Genomic DNA, 19,749 nt, shown 5'->3' with positions numbered 1-19,749 from the left:
AAGGACCGTGATATCTCGCGGCTTGAGACAACGCTTTAAGAAAAGGAAAATGAAATACAGGTTTTGATGTCTAATTTTCTAACGATAAAAAGAAGTTCTGAGAGTATGTTGTTTTCATTTAAACGATTTGATGGTAGTGATGAGAATATCCACTTTTATACTGGCTTCCAAAATTCAGCCAGCTACAGAGAATTTATGACTTATGTTTTATGTCATGCTGAAGACATGAGTTACTGGAGCCCAAATGTTCATGGGACCTTGTCTAATAGTGTTGAGAATACACAAATGTCTAGTAAGAGTACAGGTTATACAGAGAGGGCTTTATCAAAGATGGATGAACTTTTTCTGACCCTTGTGAAACTACGTTTCGGTCTTCCTTTGCACCACGTTGCTAACTTATTCAACATTTCTAGTTCCACAGTTTCAAGGGTATTTACATCATGGATAAATTTGCTTTATTTTGTGTTGGGATCTATCAATTTCTGGTTGCCGAAACATGTCATTCAAGAAACAATGCCCGATAGCTTTAGGAAATTTCCTTCAACAAGGGTGATCCTTGATGCCACAGAATTCAACATCCAGACACCTTCCTCTTTGTTGAGGCAATCTCAAGTTTTCTCACAGTATAAAAGTACCACTACAGCTAAAGCACTGTTGGGTATTGCACCTTCAGGTAGTGTTACGTTTGTATCTCAGTTGTATACTGGAGGCATATCAGACAAGGAAATCCCTAAACAGTCTGGAATTCTCTCATTACTTGAAAGAGGAGACAATGTAATGGCTGATAGAGGTTTTGTTATAAATGACCTCCTTGAGCCTCTTGGGTGTACTTTGAATATACCTCCTTTCCTTAATAACCAGGGTCAGTTTACAGAAGATTAAGTAAGAGACTCAGGAAATCGCAAATGTGAGAATACATGTTGAGAGGGCAATAAGCAGAATCAAGACATTCAAAATCCTGCAAAATGTACTTCATATTAATCAGACTGGTTTGCTTAATCAAATCTGGACAGTCTGTGCACTTTTGGTCAATTTTCAGACACCAATCATTGCACAAGACTCCTAAGAGAAACTTTGCTGACATCATCATTCAAGGAAATATCAAACATCAGAAACTGCAAAATTTTGTGGTGGTAAAAACACTAATGAGCCTTACATTGCTTGTAAATTTTCGACTTTTAAAAGAAGAATTTCTCCCGCGATACTATTTGGAATATCAGGATCAAATCTCTGAGATCACCAACAATGTTAAGCTCCTTTATTGTACAGTGATTTGATTTTAATATCCTTAAGCCAAATTCACAAAGCTTCTAAGCTAATGGATATCCTAAGTTTTGTCAAATGATAATAGCACTTTGTTATCAGACAATATTTAGGAGGTATCTTAGATTAGGAAGGTTTGTAAATCTGGCCTCTGATCAATGAGCATATTAGTGAAGCAAAATATGTAAACAAAATTCACCCAAAAAAGGGGTTTCAGAAGATGCCATTTTATTGCATTAATGATCTACTTTAACCGGCTGAAATAAAACTTAATTTTCCTGAAGTGTACTACTGCCAAGAAACAGCTAGTTGCTGCTCAATGTAAAATACCATAAGTTCAAACCATTTACAATGTAAAATTTTAACATACATGTCAATACAGAGTCACTGAGAAAAAGACCAAACAGCCCAGAAGGGCAAAACTGGTTTTCCAGACATCTCACAAAATTACTTTATAACCCTGTCAATACGATAACTTAGTATGTTGCCACAAGGTTATTCTACTACACGTGGCTTTTCTTGAATTGATAACAAGTCAGCACCCTCTTCTTGTAAGAAACTCGTAAAAATTTTCAAAATAGAAATTGGTTAATTTGGATAGCACATCATTCCACAAAGTTTCATCAAACAGAATTCTTTGTTGAAAGAAATCTACACCAGTCCAAACACAAAAGTCGCACCATTTCATCCCAGTCACCCCCATGAAGCCTTGGACTTGATAATAGTAGTTGTGATTTTCTTTTAATTTAATGCCATGGTCTGTTTGTTTTAAGTAAAATTGCTTATTTTCTTTAATAACGTCAACAATTTTCTTACCCGCACCACAAAATGGACATTTTGCTTCAAACAGCCTTTGCTTCAAAAGGATTTTCTTCCATAGAAGGGTCATAAACAACACCATCTGGGGAAGCCCCCAACCAAAAGAATGCTGGGTTAACCACCAGTCCACTCTTGTAGAGTTTTGTATTATTTCCAGAGTCAAGATATGCTTTTGCAGCCCTAATCTCGTTAGTCAAACCATATTTCATAGCTGGTGTTTGGATTGTTTTTCCTTCAAAAAGTTCCTTCAGAAACTTTTCTGTGATAGCCGCCTTTCTTTTGAAAACCTGACCAAACTGAGATGCCGTGATGCGCTTGGCTCTCTCTAATTCCCACTTTGCACTTCCAGACTGCTCTCTCGTGCCAGATTCAAGTTTTGATGCATCTTCTACTGACAAGGTAATGAAAGTAAGATCTAGATTTTGAAATCCATGTACATATTCACTCCAGCCATCACTGAGCACAGGAAGTTGAATTGGTAACACTGTAGATGTTTGTTTGATCAGCTCCAATACTATCAATTGAAGGTAAGTGATAACTAAGAGGACTACCCTTTTGGTGTTCACCGAAATTTGTTTTAACAGAGGTTGAGCTGTCGTTTTTTACATGGATAACTGGTGGAGCAGGGCATGCCTTTTTAAACTTCTCTTGAAACTCTTGAAACATTTCTTTCCTACACTCCGGATCCTTTCTCTTTGGAGAAGTTGGATTGTAAAGGCAGAGCGATGCATCTCTGCTTGTCTCCTTTCCCACCGATGGTTTCGAAAAATTTAGCTGCATCCAGGGTTGCGGGTTTATTTTAGCACCTCTTGGAACATGCTATTGCTGGGTCTTTGAAGTACAAGAAGAAGCAACATCACTCTCTTTCAAAGAACTTACCACTGCATAGGCTAAAGCCGAGAGATGATGGCAATGTCCTTGTCCGGCTTTGCAAGAACATCTTCTAAAGACAATGCTCGATCCTGAATCGCTAAATTCCAAGATAATTTTCATTTCGTGTGGCTTCTCGGACTTAGACATCGATCAAAAACATTTTCCTTTCAATACACAACATTCAGCTTCTTGAAATGTGACGAAAAGATCGTGAACATAATCTTCTACAAAAAATGCCTGAGCCCTCTGATCTGATTTTTTCTCCTTGATAAACTCCTCCAGGCACTTTTTGGTTTATGTTTTGCAAACCTCTTCACTATTGGCTTACATTCCTAGCAGCCGATCAAGAACAAAGGAAACAATGATTTTTTTGTGCTATCCAATATGGCGGACGTATACCTCCAGTGACCAGTCCCCGCGCGGCATGCAAAAGGTCTATTGCGGCTGTCATTTTAATTTAAGCTTTTACTGTAGTATGGCCGAGTGTAATACGTTGGTTCAATAAAAACACAGTAAATGATTTTAAAGTTGTTTTATTCACTGTTTTCTAGTTCTCCCTTGATCCACAAATACCTTACTTCCTTTGGGTACAAGTACTGAAGGGCTTCTCTTCCTGCCACGTGCGGCCAGCGAGCCATAATGATCTTCACATGGTCTGCATTTAAGTCGCTTTCTTGCCTGATTACTTTTTCTGCGATTATTTTGGCGTGATACCTGGCTCTCGTCTTTGCAATGAATGTCTCTCTTTTTTCCTGCCTCCATTTTTTGGTCTTTTCGTTTATCTTTGCTCTGTTTTTTCTCGGTACCTCCGCCAGCCCTCTTGACGTTTCTCTTTGTTTTCCAGACACCATTTCTTGTTCAGCATGGTCTTCCTTTCTTTATTTTCCGGTTTGGCATACCATTTTCTTTGGCTTTCCTTTCTTTTTATTTCTGCTCTTGGCTCAGGTTCTTCCACAATTTACGCCTCGGTACAGGCATGATGAACTAATGTCGTTGTGCAATAATTTTTTTGGGTCATGCGTTTTGACTAGAAATAATGGTGCAATACAAAACTGGTTTTTCCAGACTTGTTCCATTCTGATGGTACAATACTTGACCCTACAAAAAAAAAGCAGTGATAGGCTCATTTTTATCATTCGAAGCCATGGATCTTCAAGTGACTTCACTTGCCATTCTATCTCCTGAAAATGCCCTCTAAACGATCAACTACAATGGCTGTACGATTTTCCCTTTGCTGCCCTAATCAGACGGCCTATTTTTCAGACCGCGTTGAATAACATCCTCAAGTCGCTGACCCAAAATCAGCTTTTAGAGTACATGGACGACCGCCCCTACAATCCAGCTATGACGGACAGAATTGTAAAAGAGATGTTTCGGCAATTTTCTTTGGACACCTTGGAACTAATCTCCAGCAGTTTCCATGTAGATCACCCGTTTGCCAAAGCCATGGATTTTGTGATACATAAGGAACAAATGTCAGGTACAATAACTTTACTCAACCGATGGAGTATTCGTTTGTTTCCTCTCCCTTGTTCTAAGTGGGTGATTCGTTTGGATTGTAAACAATGTGACATTAGTATTGAGTACAGACCCGTAAATACCTGGGCTGTTATTGGTGCGACGGCTATTTAACCGTAGGATGTAAAATGCTGTTTAAACCATTGCATGGAGGAAGTATAATGCTGGACCCTTACTGGGACTAAGACTTGAATTTTTTTTTTCCAGGTACAATGGCTTTACTCAATACCTGGGTTATTCATACTTTTCCTCCAGTTTATCCCATGCGAATGCTTCATTTAAGATGTGGACGATGTAACATTACCATTACGCACAGACTATCCAGTCTGCGTGAATATGGAACCTGTTTTTGGTGTAACCATTAAGTTTCCTTTTTTAATTTTTTCAGGCTCACTTGACATTTGCGTTCAATACCGCTTTCATAAACGATTCATTGCTCCTTACCCCTGGTACAAGGTTAAAAACAGCATTGACACCATTCGCTTATGCTATTGTATCTGTTACGGACATGTGCGATCTATTTTTGACATGGAAACTCCCTGCAAGGGATGCGAGATGTTAATAAACTTGGGTCTGGAACTTTAATTTTGCAGTACCCATGAAAGTCTTTGTGAAAAGAAAGGAACTTGTTCAACCCAGAAGACCAGACCGTTTTGTGTTTTACGCTCCTCACGTTACTTTTATTACGGACTCTTTTGTAGATACCTTTCATATCATTGAATGTTTTGTTCGAGAAAACGACAACAGAAGGGCGTACACGTATTTTTAATTTTGCAGACTCCCACCTTGTTTTAGCTCACAATATAATTGATTCTAGCCGCAGTGATGGCACATTATGGTTAAAATGTCAAGACTGTCAAATCCACGTGAGACCCGTTAAATTTGTCTGTCAACTCTGTGGGGGATGTGACATTTATTGGTTTGAAGACTTTGTCGATTTTGTATAAAAGGATTAAAAAATTACTTTTTTCTTTTTTCTAGACACCTACCATATTGTATCGCATTACTTTTTATTTTATTCTTGTCCGATCAAAGGAAAAATAGCTTTTGTCAATCCACGGAACTGGTGTATATTTTATTAAGAGACCATTTTTTTCTTTTAGAATCCATTCACGTGTTAACGCATTATACTGTATTTAGAAGTTGGCCGTGTGATGACAATTTTCCCTCGTATAAAGGAAAACTTTCTGTTGTAATACCTGGCAATTGGTGTATACCTCTCAAGGGTGTCAATCTTGCTTACTCTATCGAAAAAACCATGTATGGATTACACGGCTGGACGATTAATGATTATCCCCATTTTTTTTTCTTTTAGCAACACATTATGTGTTAAGCCATTACTTCATCTTTCGAAATTGGCCGCGGGAAAGAACATTTAGCCTTTTGTTACCAAATAGTCATGTTGTTCATTTAAGAAACCCTGTATTACTTTTCTCGTAGGCTTGCTTGAAGACATAATTTAGCCTTTTGTTAACGAATAGTCATCTTTTTCACATAAGAAACCCTGTATTACTTTTATCGTAGGCATGCTTAAACACATAAATGAATGGAAGGTTTTGAAAAGTACTCCTCTGGAACCCGAAAAATTAGTTCGGTTTAGGAGATTTACTTCACCTCTCTTGTTAGAAGAAGAATTTATAGTTTTTTACTTTTACAAGAATAGTGGGCTGGGAAAGGTCGTCATTGTGTATCTGTAATTTTCAGGGCCGACTCTTAAGACTTAAAATGTTTTTTGTTTTGTACTAATCCTTGATGGCATATTTCACTGGCGAGTATTAAAAAGTACCCCTTTCAATCCCGAAAAACTTGTTCGCTTCCAAAAATGTAGATATCAAAATGTACGTTTTTTTATGTTTCACATGGTACCATGATCAGACGGCTTCTTTCGTCTAGTCAATGAGGGGGATTGGTGGTGCTCGATTCCATGGACAGTCACAGGTCAAAGTCACTATTTAGGTGGGCCAAGACAAAGACATTTAGTTAATTTCGGTTCCAAATGGCACAAACACTGGACATATAACCCTTATTACCTTTTTCATCTTTATTAAATTTTTTTCCACAACATACATTTTATTCTTTGCCATAAACGTTCATGGGAGCCACACTTATTGACCTTCGCTGGTAAAGTTATGCTGGTGTAAATATGGAAGTAAAGGACAGAGAATGTACAATGTTTCCCTAAAACCTTATTTAGAACGCTGTGCACAAATAGCTGATGAAGTGCGACAGTCAAATTATTCACGATTTTTCGGCTTGCCATGATTGTTTTTCAGATTTCCTGTTCAATCAATGTAAACACACCAATCATCGGTTGCTAGGCGAAACCAGCTGGCCATTGATCAAATTGCAATTTGCTTTGCAGAATTCTGAACGACAACTGGTTGGATGAATTCATGATTTTTGTGACCAATTGATTTTTTTTTCAGAATTAGTCTTGGGCATAATGCTTCACGAATGCCACGATAATTTACCCTCCCTTGTTAAACTCTGTTGGTGTTCCAGTTGTCATCGAACGGGTTGGAGAAACCATAACCCCAGACCTTATCTAAAACGAATCGTTGAACTTCGTGACCTATTTTTAGAACGTTTTCTTTTTAGCAGTGAGATTCAGCATTAGGATACACATGTGTCACGTATACTGTCCTTCTCTGGTAAAATTGTGTTGGTGTTCTACCGGAAAAGGATGGAGCAAATGGTCCACCAAACGTGAATTCATTCAACGCTGTCACGCGCTAGGAAGGCATCCCATTCTTGTTAATTTTTTAAGGCCTATACGATAAATGAATATTTTAAAGGGCTTGACGTCACTAGGAGGTCACACACGTCCCTCTTGTAAAATAAGGAATGACGTCAGAATAAAATGAGTTGAAAAGTGACATTTGGTGTGCTATTACATGAAGGGGGAGTGTTGGGGGACTTTACCCCTTGGTATGACGCAACTTTTCTGCGGTAATTAAATTCAGCCTTCTGATTGCTCGAGAGGATCACGTGTTTGAAATACGCGATTCTGATTGGCTGTGTGATAAGGTAGCCAGTATTACTACTAATGTATAAATTTGAACACTGAATTGATTAAGTTAATGGTATTGTCCTCTTTGTATCAGACCATAAAAAAAATAGATGACTCATCAAGGTTTCTTTTACATTAATATTTAGGTACCCAACTGACTGACATCGGAATTAAAAATAACCAACAATTCTATTCTTCTTCAAATCTGCCTTTCACGAACAACTGGTGGAAATTCTCGAGCTTGTCGCAGACAGGGTGATTCTGCGTGGTGTGTCTGCAAAGGCTATGGTTTTACCCCATTGCACGTGGGATAAATTTGGCGAAATTCTTGCTCATGGAGGAGGAAGATCGCTTGGACTGTTTGATGAGTTGATGTCATTTTTCACGGAAAAGTGTTTTGTTGTCCTGGGAGTCCTTGTCCAAGCTTAAAACAGGAAATTGCTTGTATAAGGTTTTGTCGGTGCAAAGGATGCAAGAGCAAAACGCTCATTTACCTCGAGACAGAAGAATCTCATAATCCAAGTGAGGATCTTTTCTGTACAAGTAATACGTCATGCAGGTGCGGAGAGGATAAAGTAAAATATGATGCTAACTTTTTCGCTTGTAACGACGGACAAAGAAAATCCAAATGTCCTCGCCTCAAATTGGGTAGGCCTTGTAAAGCAACATGTCACTGCAAAAATTGTGCAAATCCTATTGCTGCCAAAATTCCACCAAATGTGGATGATATTTCACCTCCTTCAGAGATAAATAGAAAGCGCAAAAGGACCGGAACATTTCATTATAAGAGAGTTCGAAGTGCCGACTACTTAATTTCACGAAACCTCGAGCCAGTTTCTAAGATATGGACTCGTTTGAGCAATTCTTGTTGCTAACTGTTACGGCGTTCGTGGTCTCCACCTTGGTTTCTCCCAGCCTAGAGAACATACCTCGACTTTATAACCATGTAGCGGAGTCCCAACATTGTCAAGAGGCAGAATTTCCCATAAGAACAAAAAATGGCTTACAGTTTGCTGGCAAACTAAAGCAGCCGCAAGAAAAAAAATGAGGCTTTGACCAGACCTGGCAATTGACATTTAACTTATACTTATAATGTTGTTTTCTCTGCCCAGGCTAATATTACTATTTTTCTGCTGCTTTTAGGCTGAAAATCTTCTTGTATTATTCTTAAATTATAGCTTATTACATTAATCAACTCGTTACTACATTTATTCATTTTTACATTTGTTCTTGTATTATTCTTAAATTATAGTTTATTACATTTATCGTTTTAGAATATATTGTGGTTTGAATTATAGTTTGTGCAGGTTTTTTTCGTTTTGTTGACTAGTTTTGCCGTTTAGAGAAAGGATTATTTAAGTTAAAAGCATATTATTGGTATTGTTTTGACATATTTCAACCCCCCAAATGATATCCTTTTCAAAGTCTGAGCCGGGGCTTTATTCTTATTTTATTTTTAAATGTTCACAATTCAGCCTCGAATTTCAGCACTTCCACGCTAATCCCGCCAGCTATGCAGGCTAATCTACCATTATCTCGGATCACTGATCCTTATCCGGATCATCTCAAAGAAATGTACCCCTACGTTTTAATATTATGAAAACAAGTAACAAAAAAGGCATTTACTACCATAAATCATTGATTTCGTTCCTTTTCTCTGTGTCTAGGACCAAAACCCTAAAGGATTCTGGTGACGTTATCGCATATATGACGTCTTCGCGTATACGGCCCAAAAGACGAACAAAATATATACAATACAAGAGTTTGTTTGCTAAGTGTTTTCCTTTAATTCTTATTCACTTTAATAATAATATGACAGTAACTTTTTCTAATGGTGTTGGAAATTGTATTCCATACACACTTCTATAACATATCTAGATAAGACAATATTTCTTTTCCTAGCATGATTTCGCCAAATTAAAGTCTCTGGAAAACCTTCCATAACCTCCCCTTCCCAATAAAACATTTGTTTAATTTAGTTTCTTTTTTTAATTTATTTAAAGAAGTTTTGATATTTTTGTTTCTTAATATCAAACTTTTTTATATCTTATCCTTTTTCTGGCCGCCATGTTTGTACCCCTCGGAGGAACACCAACATGGCGTCTCCATACAAAGCTCTATAAATTTGGGTACAACATTTCGTCGAATATCTCGCGTGCAAAGAACCGCACAGACCTAACATTTTGCAAGAATGTGTACATGTGTGTCCTCTTTAATCCCTTAGATTCTTAACTTTATTCATTGAATAGTTTTATTTTTTATTTTTTTATTTTTGATGGTGTGACAGCGAAAACCGAGAATAGAACTGATGCATTGTAATACAAAGAAGTCTTTACTCTGTTGCACACAAACGAGAAATTGAGATTTTATGTAATTATTTCTGCAGTGCCTCCTCTGTATCTTGAATCAATTAATAATAAATGATAAAATTGTAAATCATGTAAAAGGAGTATTGGACTCCACTAATACAAGTATTCTGATCATCTTTGACATTTCAGAAAAAGCATCACAACTTTACCATTCCATGCTCCAGCTGAAATGTGAGCAACATTTAGGAAAAAAGTCTGAGGATGTAGGACAACGACAGCAACAACGCTGTCTCAAACAAATTAGGTATCACAATCAAAATTGTTAAAGTAGCAGGGGAGTTTCAAGTCCTAATGAACTGGTCAAATTGAACTAACCCAACCAACCGCCAACCCAGTCATATTTGTTTTGTTTCCTCTTTTTCCGATCCTTTACATATAATTACTTACACTGAACTGGTGAAACTAAGAAAAGCAAAGTACACACAAACTAGCCCTGAGCTATCAGCAACACTGTATTAATAAACCTTCCTGTTATAAACATGATTACATTTATGATTAAAAAGCAACACATTATTTCATAGGGAAAAGGCAACAAAGGTACTCTGGTTTGCCGAAACATATGGGCTTGTGCTCAAGGAATAAAAATGGAGGACACATGAGGCAATGACATCAACGTGACTTTGACTGGCACCATTATCCAAGGTACACGTGACAAAATTCAATTTTCAAGTAATTTCATCAAGACGTCCTAATAAGAAAGAAGCTTGGCACCCTTAACCCTGGGGTAAACAGAAGCTAAATATGTCTGGAAGGGGACCTGGGTACAAGCAGACAATCATCATCACACCGAACGTGCACATACTAATCCACCACATACCACACATGCTCAGAAGACATGGCAGCCTAAAAATGTTCAGTGGACAAGGTATTTATTTCTCTTAACTCTTTGATCTTTGACAAGAGGGAGGAGGCGTCTCTATTGTTTTCGGGTATTTCTCTGTGACCGAGTCATCATGAAAGTGTGACGTCATATAGCAACGAGTCAGAGCTTCGCGTCGCTTGATCGGTTTAGCGTGGAGAAGCCATCGAAGTTAAACAAAGAAAGGGCTAGTACAGGCTTTTGTTCAGCATTGGTAAAACAATTTGTCATAAGTGTGCAAGCTTTTTTGCTTATATTGTTTGTGTGTAAAAGCTGTGTTTGTTTTGTCCGCACGTTTGTGTTAAATTCTACTCCAATCCACTTCGGGTCAGTGGCGTGGGCGCCATTTTGAACTCGGAACTAGACAAATCCACCCTAAACGTCAGCCGTTTTCTCTTTAAATTGCCAACCAAATCTCCTCAGAAGAGGAGATTTAATTCATTAATAACAGAAGCTTGATACGATAGTTGATTTGTGTTGATGTAACGAGCCATTTTGCTCATCAATCCTTTTGAATGTGAAGATACTGTGTTGAATCGCGTGTGGTTTCTTGGCTTCTTGACTGTCTGGGGTAAATTTTGCAGACTTTAATGCTGTCATTGTGTGTTAAGTTTGCTTGCTTGTTTACTGCTTGTGTCTAAGGTTTGCTGGTTAATCTGGTGCCCCTCTGTTTTGATCAAAGTAATTGCTGGCCTTTACTGCTGTTGGTTGTTTTATTCTGTTTTGTTATTGTTGGTAAAATTTGCTATTTGCATTTGTCTGCAGTTTTTTGTTGGCTTTTTCCCCGTATTTTACTTGCCTGTGTCATTGTTGTTGTTTTAAATAAAAAGTACATAGCTTTATTTAAGAAGTTATATTATTTTAAAAAGGAAAAATTACTTAGTGAGAAAATTAATAAAGTAAGATCATATTTATATAATATATATCTATAATTATTTACTTTAGAAGAAGAAAACATCATGATGAATAAAAATATTTTATTGTGTATATATTAGACAATGGGCTTCTTGTTGTATGATTTATATTTTGACATTGCTTGGCCTTTTTAGTCCTCACAATCATAAGATTGTGTATCTTGTGATCGCTGTTGTGCGTGTCCATATTGTTTTTGCAATGGTTGCAATATCTTTCCCAGGCCTTTCAAACCTTCCATGTGCCCTCTGCATCCCTTCAAAGCCCCCATCTTTTTTGGAGAAACAAATCCCTCACTCCTTTGAGTTACAAAGTAAAACTTTGCATGTAGTAAAAATGTTGGTCTCCTCTGTTTTGTCCTTTTTTATTATCCACTTCAAAGTGAAGGTAATTCAAAACTTCAACCTCTCAAACTTCCTTGTTTCCCTTTTAGCCTTAACCACCATTCTTTTTACACTGACGTTGTTGTTTTACAGGAAAGTATTGTGCATGGTTTCTTCAAGGCAAATGATTAAGTATAGATCAACTTTAAATTGTTTGTTAGAAATGCTTCTATTCCCTGCTGTTATTACCTTGAAATTATTTCTATCTTTGCTTGATCCAGTTTACAAAATTTTGTTACATGTAAAGCCCCAATTCAACTTTTTACTGGTACAATATTTTTGGAGATTAAAATCACAGCTTTTTTTCTCCTGTCTAATGACCGTGTGCCTTTTTGTTTCTCATGGCTTTTTAGTGAACCTTGGTATTACAAAACATTGTTCTTTAAACTGTGAACTTCAATATCCTGTTTACTTGGCAACTGCTGCTTTTTTGCTGATAATTTCTGCACTCCCATGTTCATTCTTTGTGGGTTTATATGTTGTGACTATTATTATATTTGGGGAGACCTTTGATGCCAGTTCCAGATCCTGTACAGAAAAGCCAACCCTTTTTCCAATTTTACATCTCTCATTTGGTGTACTTTTAAGTTATCCCTGTGCCAGACTGCTTGAATTACACCACCCTGGTTTTCTTTTTAGCATGTTGATAAGATATAAAGGTTGATGACAACAATTCAAATTGTTGATATAACAGGCAAGCCACACACCCTCACTTTTGCACCATATGCCACAATAAAAGATCTAAGATCTCAAATAAATACTAAATTCAGAATGACAAGTGATTTGTACTGGTTGTCATGCTGTGGAAAGCCTTTACTTGATTTTTTACTTTTGGAAGAAATAAGACGAACAGTTTTTATGCATGGGCGATTAATGGGAGGTGTACAATGCTGTCTGAAGGGATGTGAGAATGAGGCAGGATCGAGAAAATTTGATAGTATGGTTGGGCGGTATGAACTGAAATGTGCCCCTGATGATGTTACACCTGAAAATCTCAAAGATCTTAGGGTATGTGATCAACATTACTTCAGTTTATCAGCAAGAGGGCGTAAGCCTCCTAAGGGGAAAAGCTCCACTAGATCACGCAGCGATGCCCAGCTGGGCATCCTGAAAGTTACACCATGTATAGTGACTTGTTCACAATGTGGCAACAAGGTTTGCCTGAGTAGTGATGTTCCCTGCAAGAAACACCACATAAATATTTTTAAAAATACGTTTTCAGTGGGATGCAATTTTTTGGATGAAAGAACTGGCAATAAGACTGCTTTACATAATGACTTGTATAGTGTAGATCCTTGTGATGGAACTTTTCCAGACTACATATGCATGTCACGTCAGCCTTTCTTTTTAAAATCCATTAAAATAGAGCATGAGTACAAAGAAGCTCAACATCTTCCACCAAAAACAAGGTTGTTTCAATTTCCACAATAACGACAGATAATGACAGCAACAAGCATGAGTTTTTTGAAGAAACAACTATTAATCCAACTAAAGGACAAGCCACTGTGCTATCAGAAAAAAAGGTCTTGGATAGAGAATTTGCTGTGTCTGATGCTTTAAACTGTAAAGCAGGTATTTTTACAGATGTGTTGAATGAAATAATGACACAAACTGCTCCAAAAGAACCAGTAGATGCAGGAAGTGACAGTGAAGTACAGTCATCACCTCTGCCAGTTTATACAGTTTTTCAAACAGTTATTTCATGTATTTTTCCATGGACAGCGTCATTTACTCAGCACACTACAGATAATACCATGAAGGTTACTTTTTCTCTTCCAAATATCGGAAAAGGTGATGTAATAACGAAGTGGAAGGAGTTAACCCTTTTTCTTCCTTCCGAAATAAAAACATTTCCTTCAAAGGATTTTAGTCCATTTACAGTAGAATTCTTGGGTAACAAAATTGACCATGGGGAACTCCCACACAATATTTTTCAAGAATACATATTAAACTCTGCTTTGGGTGTCATGTTTAAAACTATTGAAAACTAACCGGTTTGTCCAGGTATATATGATCCAGCCCTTGTTGATATGGCTGAAAGAAAAAGGGAAACAAATTTATACTTTGTGGATGAAAAAGGAGCAAATGTAGATGGAGAGATTGTCAAGTGCATTAGGAGCTTAAATTGCACCTACAAACTACCTCTCCATTCAAAAACCAGATGCCACAAATGTCAAGATATTTTACGATCTTGCTTTCGTTGGAAAACAAAACCTTCATCTGAATCATTTGAGTCTAAAACAGCCTATGATTCACACACTAAACTCAGTACTCTTTCACGTGCTGAACTCATAGCCAGAGCAAAAAATCTACACAAAGTGGTTGCCCAAAGCCAAAAAAAAGCAAATCGATATTACAGTTTGTACCTAAAAGAGAAACAAAAAAATGTGAAAGCACCAAAAAATTTTCAACCCAAATCATCTGACCTTGCTAAACTAATGGATATTGCCATTGAAAATCATTGGCTTGTTGAAAATTCTGTTCTCTATGCTCTACTTACTGACACTTTAACCTCACTGGAGAAACAGGAGGAGGAATTTGCAAAGCAAGGAAAACTTACCAAAAATAAGCAAAAGGCCCACCCTAAAGGTATGAGATATAACCCTCTTGTGGTGGAGCTGCATGATAGCAAGCAAATGTCACAAAAAAAGGTTATGAGGTAGTCCGAAGCATTCTTCCAATTCCGTCCTGGGAAACCATCAAACAATATCGGCAGGCAACAAGTACAACAAGCCCAATCTCCCAGGATAATTTAACACTCATGGTTCAAGAAATGACCAGAAGAGGTTGTAAGGGTATTGGAGGTATTCACTGGGATAAAATGGCAATAAAGGAAGGGATTGTACTGTGTAAACGGACGGGAGAATTGGTTGGATTGGAGGACTTAAATATCAGTCCTGAACTCACCACAGAGCCTGAAAATCTTAATGATGATGAACAAGATGACAGTGACAGTTCCTCTGAGTCATCAGATTCCCAGTTTTCTGGTGCATCTGAACAGGAATATGATTCCAGTTCTGAAGCTCCATTACTTGATGTTAAAGAATCTCAGTCATCAAAAAAAGCCAAACTTGTTTGTCAGTTCATTTTTTCATCATTACAAGGGGACTTTGCTTGGCCAGTTGCTTCCTTTCCCTTAAAGAAAATCAATCACAGCATTCTTTCTACCCTAGTTTGGCAAGTCTGTGAGTCAACAGGTGGTCTTCAATTAGACAGTGGGAAAAAAAGAGAGGTTCTCTATGGTGTTCTGATGGCTCAACATACTCTCATGCTTTCTTTAGTAGGAGTGGGGCACAGAATTGGGTGACTTACAATCCATTTAATGACAACAAACCAATTTGGTGGCTTTCTGATTACCCCCATATGCTTAAAAAACTAAGAAATTTTTTAGTTAATCCTGATGGTCATCTTCAAGTACAGGGAAAAAAATGTAACAGTTAACCATTTGATACCTGTTGCTCAACGGCGTATGACAAAGTTGAACTGGAAACATTTAAATTAACACCCCGAACAAAAATGAGTGTTAGGAGAGCTGTTACTGTGTGTTCTCTTGATGTGGCATTAGACATACTAAAGGGACCATTACCACCAGAAGATACAGTTGGAACCCGGACATGCCTAAAGCAATGCCACAAATTGTTTCAAATCTTTAACAATACAGAAGTTGATCCTAAAAGCTATAAACAATTGATATCTATTATGATGTGGTTTGACACCTGGTACAAGGAGGTGAAACAATATAGTTTGCAATCAACCAACAGTTTCAAAGACCACTGGAAGCAATTTATACCAAGAATAACGTATAAAGATCTCAAAAGAACCATTCGGGCTTTTCTGGGCGTTGTCCAGTATGTGCAGATGCACCATCCAGAAATACACATTATACCTAAAACAATGTGTCAGGATGATGTGGAAAATTACTTTTCATTACAACGAGGCAGATATCAGGCGGGAAACCAACCACACTACAATTTTTTGAGTTATCTGCCTCCCTAGAAATGAAAGACTTGCAAGGAAATTTAGGCTCTTATGACTTAACAGCTCTTCCCAACCTTGTTTCCCTTCCACTATCAAAACAAAAACCCTCATCTGGCAAAAACACAACAGTATTCAGTGAAAAAGAAGGTTGGGAATCATTTGCTCATAAGCTAGATTCCGACAGTGTCATTAATGACAGGTGGGAATTCGATGAAACCTTTCAGAATGCTGCAGACAAGCAACAGCTGTCTAGACATGTGAAACAGACAGTAGAATACATCGATCTCTTCTCCCCAACCACACTTTTAAGAACTTCACAACCCACACTGACTGCCCTTCATGCCAGAGAGAATCATCCCTATATTTTGTTATTTGGAAGAAAACTTGACTACTTCATAAGATCTTCTTTCTTTACCGGCAACTGGTCTCCTACCTCACTTCAGAAAGCAATAGAAAAATTGAAGGAGGAAAATGCCCTCTGTTTCTACTGGAAAGAGCTATTACAAAAATTAAACATTTCATCATCTCAAATCATTTCATCATGTCAAGTTCTTTCTACATTTGTTCGTAAATTCACAAAAAGGTGTGTTACATATTTAGCAAAAGATGGGCTTGCACCCAAACATGAGGAGGATGAGTCTGCAATTAGACAAATGATGAAAAAATTTCAAACAAAACTGGACACAGGAAAGACATCATCCACAGCACAACCAACAGACGCCTGTTTTCGTTGCCACAGGCTAGGTCACTGGGCAGCAGAGTGCCCTGAAGGACATGAACCAGAGTAGTTGGCACAACAGAAGTGCTTTTATTGTGGACAGCAAGGCCACATACGATCAGCATGCCCCAAGAAAAGTGACAAAACACAGCATTTGTCTAAAATCAAGCAAAACAAACCTCCAGCTATAAAGCACACATGGTACCCTGCTAGTACATCTCTGGCAAAGCTGTTAGGTACTTTAAAATCTAAGAGTGTCAATGATTTTAAATGTTATCAACCCATTCCAACACCACCCCCTCGTGATGATGATCCTCGGTTCTACAGACAGAGGAGTGGTCAGTGGTTTAATTCTCGCAAAGGAAAAATTAATGCAAGCAAGGCTTCAACTGCCCTTGGATGGTATGGCAAAAAGGCAATGCTTGACTACTGGAATCAAATTTTAAGTGATTTGCATGGCTTGCCTACTAAATCAAATGTTGCTATGTTGTGGGGATCTATTAATGAAGATAGTGCTCTTGTCACTTACCTTAAAAACTTCTTTCCGGAGGACAAAAATGGAGTGGTTATAAAAGAAACTGGAATTTGGCTTTTAAAGGATGGAGACAACCAAGAATGGTTAGGATCCTCTCCAGATGGTATAATTGAAGACAATGGAATTTTAAAAACTGTTATTGAAATAAAATGCCCTTTCATGGGAGGAAAACCTATTCCTTACAAAAATGTTTGCATTAATCATATACCCCAAATCATGTTGGAAATGTTTTGCACATCAACAAAACAATGTCAGTATGTTGTCTGGACACCAATTGGCACTAAAGTCTTTCTCTTAGAAAGGGATGATGCATACATAGAATTGCTTCTAAACTACCTCTATAAATTTTGGGACCTTGCATCAAGAAAACTTGCGCCAGCATGGCATGAAGATGTCTTTGGGTTGAAGCAAAGGAGTAAGGAAATTGCTTTGAAAAGCCCTTGCATACGATTCATTTCAAACCCACTAGTAACACCAGATGCTCTTTCTCATGACGACCTGAAGAAATTTGCAGGTGTGCCTAATGACAATAATCAAAAACAAAAACCAAAAATACCTCGGAAATGCCAGGGCTGTAAGGAAGATGAGTCGAAGTGTAAACTTAATCCCTGTGAGGTACGGTTAAAGAGGACGAGTACTTGTAATGCCTTAGCTGCATACTGGTCTTACAAGTATGGCTTTAATGGCATACATAACAGCTGCCATCAAGACACTTTTCTTGAAGTAGCCTATCATGCATTCAAGCGTCAATTACATTGTCCTCCAAACAGTAATCTAGGGGAAGGCCTCACACAACTGCTCAGTTCATTTGTGTTAAGGGAAAATACAAAATTTCATGACTGAACTTGTGGAGGTGGCTAAGGGACAATACTACTCATGGCCATACCTATTATGCCTATGGGAAAGAAGCTGCTCTTGATCCCATTATATACAGGCTTACAGAAACAATGCCAAATCATCTAAAAGAAAGATTTGCATTAAAAACCAAATATGCTCAAGCTTGTGCCAATGAGAATGGAAGTCACAGTTCTTGCCGCAACTACACACATAGTGTTGTTCCAATTAGTACTGATGATGTTTTAGATAATCACTTCCTCTTGAACTCCCAAGAATTTGATATTATTCAAGTTATACAACATAAATTAACTTTAAACAATTTTGTACGACTTTCAAAATGCTCTGTCCTGATGGACAATGATGACAGTGACGGCAGTTAGTGCAAACTCTGATTGTGCCATCATTCCTCAGCCTAACACTTGTAATGCCCCCATACAACAATCAACCACTGTTGTAAACTCACCGGATATATTTTTTGTGGGGTACACACACAATCCTAGTAAAAAGCATATTCCAAGTTTACCAGTAGACAGCAAATGCAACATGGAAGTTAATCACTGTACAAACCGAAATTCAGGAATTGTTTATCTGAAGTCTCATCACTACTTTTGTGAAGTGTGTTCAACTCAGAGAAATTGTAAAAGTGGCTGGTACGTGTATAATGGTTTGTGGAACAATGGAAAAGCAACTTTTGTTGGGTCAAGGGCATTATTTCTAGAAAAGGAGAGTCTATACTTGCTGATGTTTGAAAAGATCAAGTCTAACAATCATGCAAATAATGATGGTGTTTCAACAACATTTTATAGGCCAATTCATTCCAACAACAATGAAATCATGAAAGACATAATAAACAAACACAAAGTTCTGCTCTCATTACCTGACAACAAAGTTAAACTTGACAACATCAGAGCAGTTCTCCATTATCATAACATCTCTACACCAACAAACATTTAACTGGCAGACCTAAAGGATCTCTTGCTACAGCACTGCAACAACACAGAGTCAGTGCCTATAACTTTTGTATCAGATTATAGCATTGAAAATTATGCTGAGGCTAAAGAGAGTGAACACTCCGTAACACATGAGCAAGACACATGTGCACCCATAACTTTTATAAATGATACTATGATTAATTTAGTACAACAAAAGGACAACACAGATGAAGAATGCCTTGAAAAAAAAGCTTCAAACGAATTGATTTAATACCTACTAAGCAAGGTTACACACCTGAGAGGCACCCCCCAAAAAACAAAAAGTTGGAAGAACAGAAACAACTTCATTAAAGGTGGCAAAAAAGAGTCAAAGTGTAAATCATTTAAAGAGTTGATTAAAAGCATGACTACAGAAATTGACAGTGACAGTACTGACGATGATTTTGCAAAAGCATTTCAACCATTAATTGATACAGATATGTGCTTTGTGACAGTTGATGAACCCACAGAAAGTGAAAAACATGCAATGCAGACCAAATCTTACATTTCTGATGCATTTTATTATTCGCATGAAGTTCAAATGGTCAAAACACAAGATCTTTGGGAATATAGGGAATTTGACAGATCTCTCATGCCAAAAGCTGGCAATAATCACGATCATCTTGAACAAGTAAGACGTTTCATTTTGAAAAATAGTTTTCAAGAACCAATAATTATATCATGTGATCTTACAACTGGAAAAG

General features: G+C 37.5%; 1 protein-coding gene and 1 long non-coding RNA gene across 3 annotated transcripts in view; one reads left to right on the top strand and one right to left on the bottom strand.

The window, feature by feature from the left end:
* The first annotated feature begins 105 nt into the window (after positions 1–105).
* Positions 106–882, top strand: LOC140926219 (uncharacterized). The gene has a single exon (XM_073375994.1). The coding sequence runs from the start codon at positions 106–108 to the stop codon at positions 880–882; it is 777 nt and encodes a 258-aa protein (XP_073232095.1).
* Positions 883–12,103: 11,221 nt separating this feature from the next.
* LOC140928640 (uncharacterized) overlaps positions 12,104–19,749 on the bottom strand; it is an 8,721-nt gene continuing 1,075 nt past the window's right edge. The window contains exons 2-3 of one of the 2 annotated variants that reach the window (XR_012164659.1): positions 13,999–14,040; positions 12,104–13,184 (exon numbers count right to left, since the gene is read on the bottom strand). This is a non-coding gene — a long non-coding RNA (uncharacterized lncRNA). Of the gene's footprint in view, positions 13,185–13,998; positions 14,544–19,749 lie in introns of those variants that run through there. The other variant, XR_012164658.1, reaches the window with a different exon arrangement.

Source organism: Porites lutea, chromosome 2 (assembly GCF_958299795.1).
Source record: "Porites lutea chromosome 2, jaPorLute2.1, whole genome shotgun sequence".
Classification (NCBI taxonomy): Eukaryota; Metazoa; Cnidaria; class Anthozoa; order Scleractinia; family Poritidae; genus Porites; species Porites lutea.
Note: the sequence above shows the minus strand (reverse complement) of the source record. Positions and strands in the feature narration are given on the sequence as shown.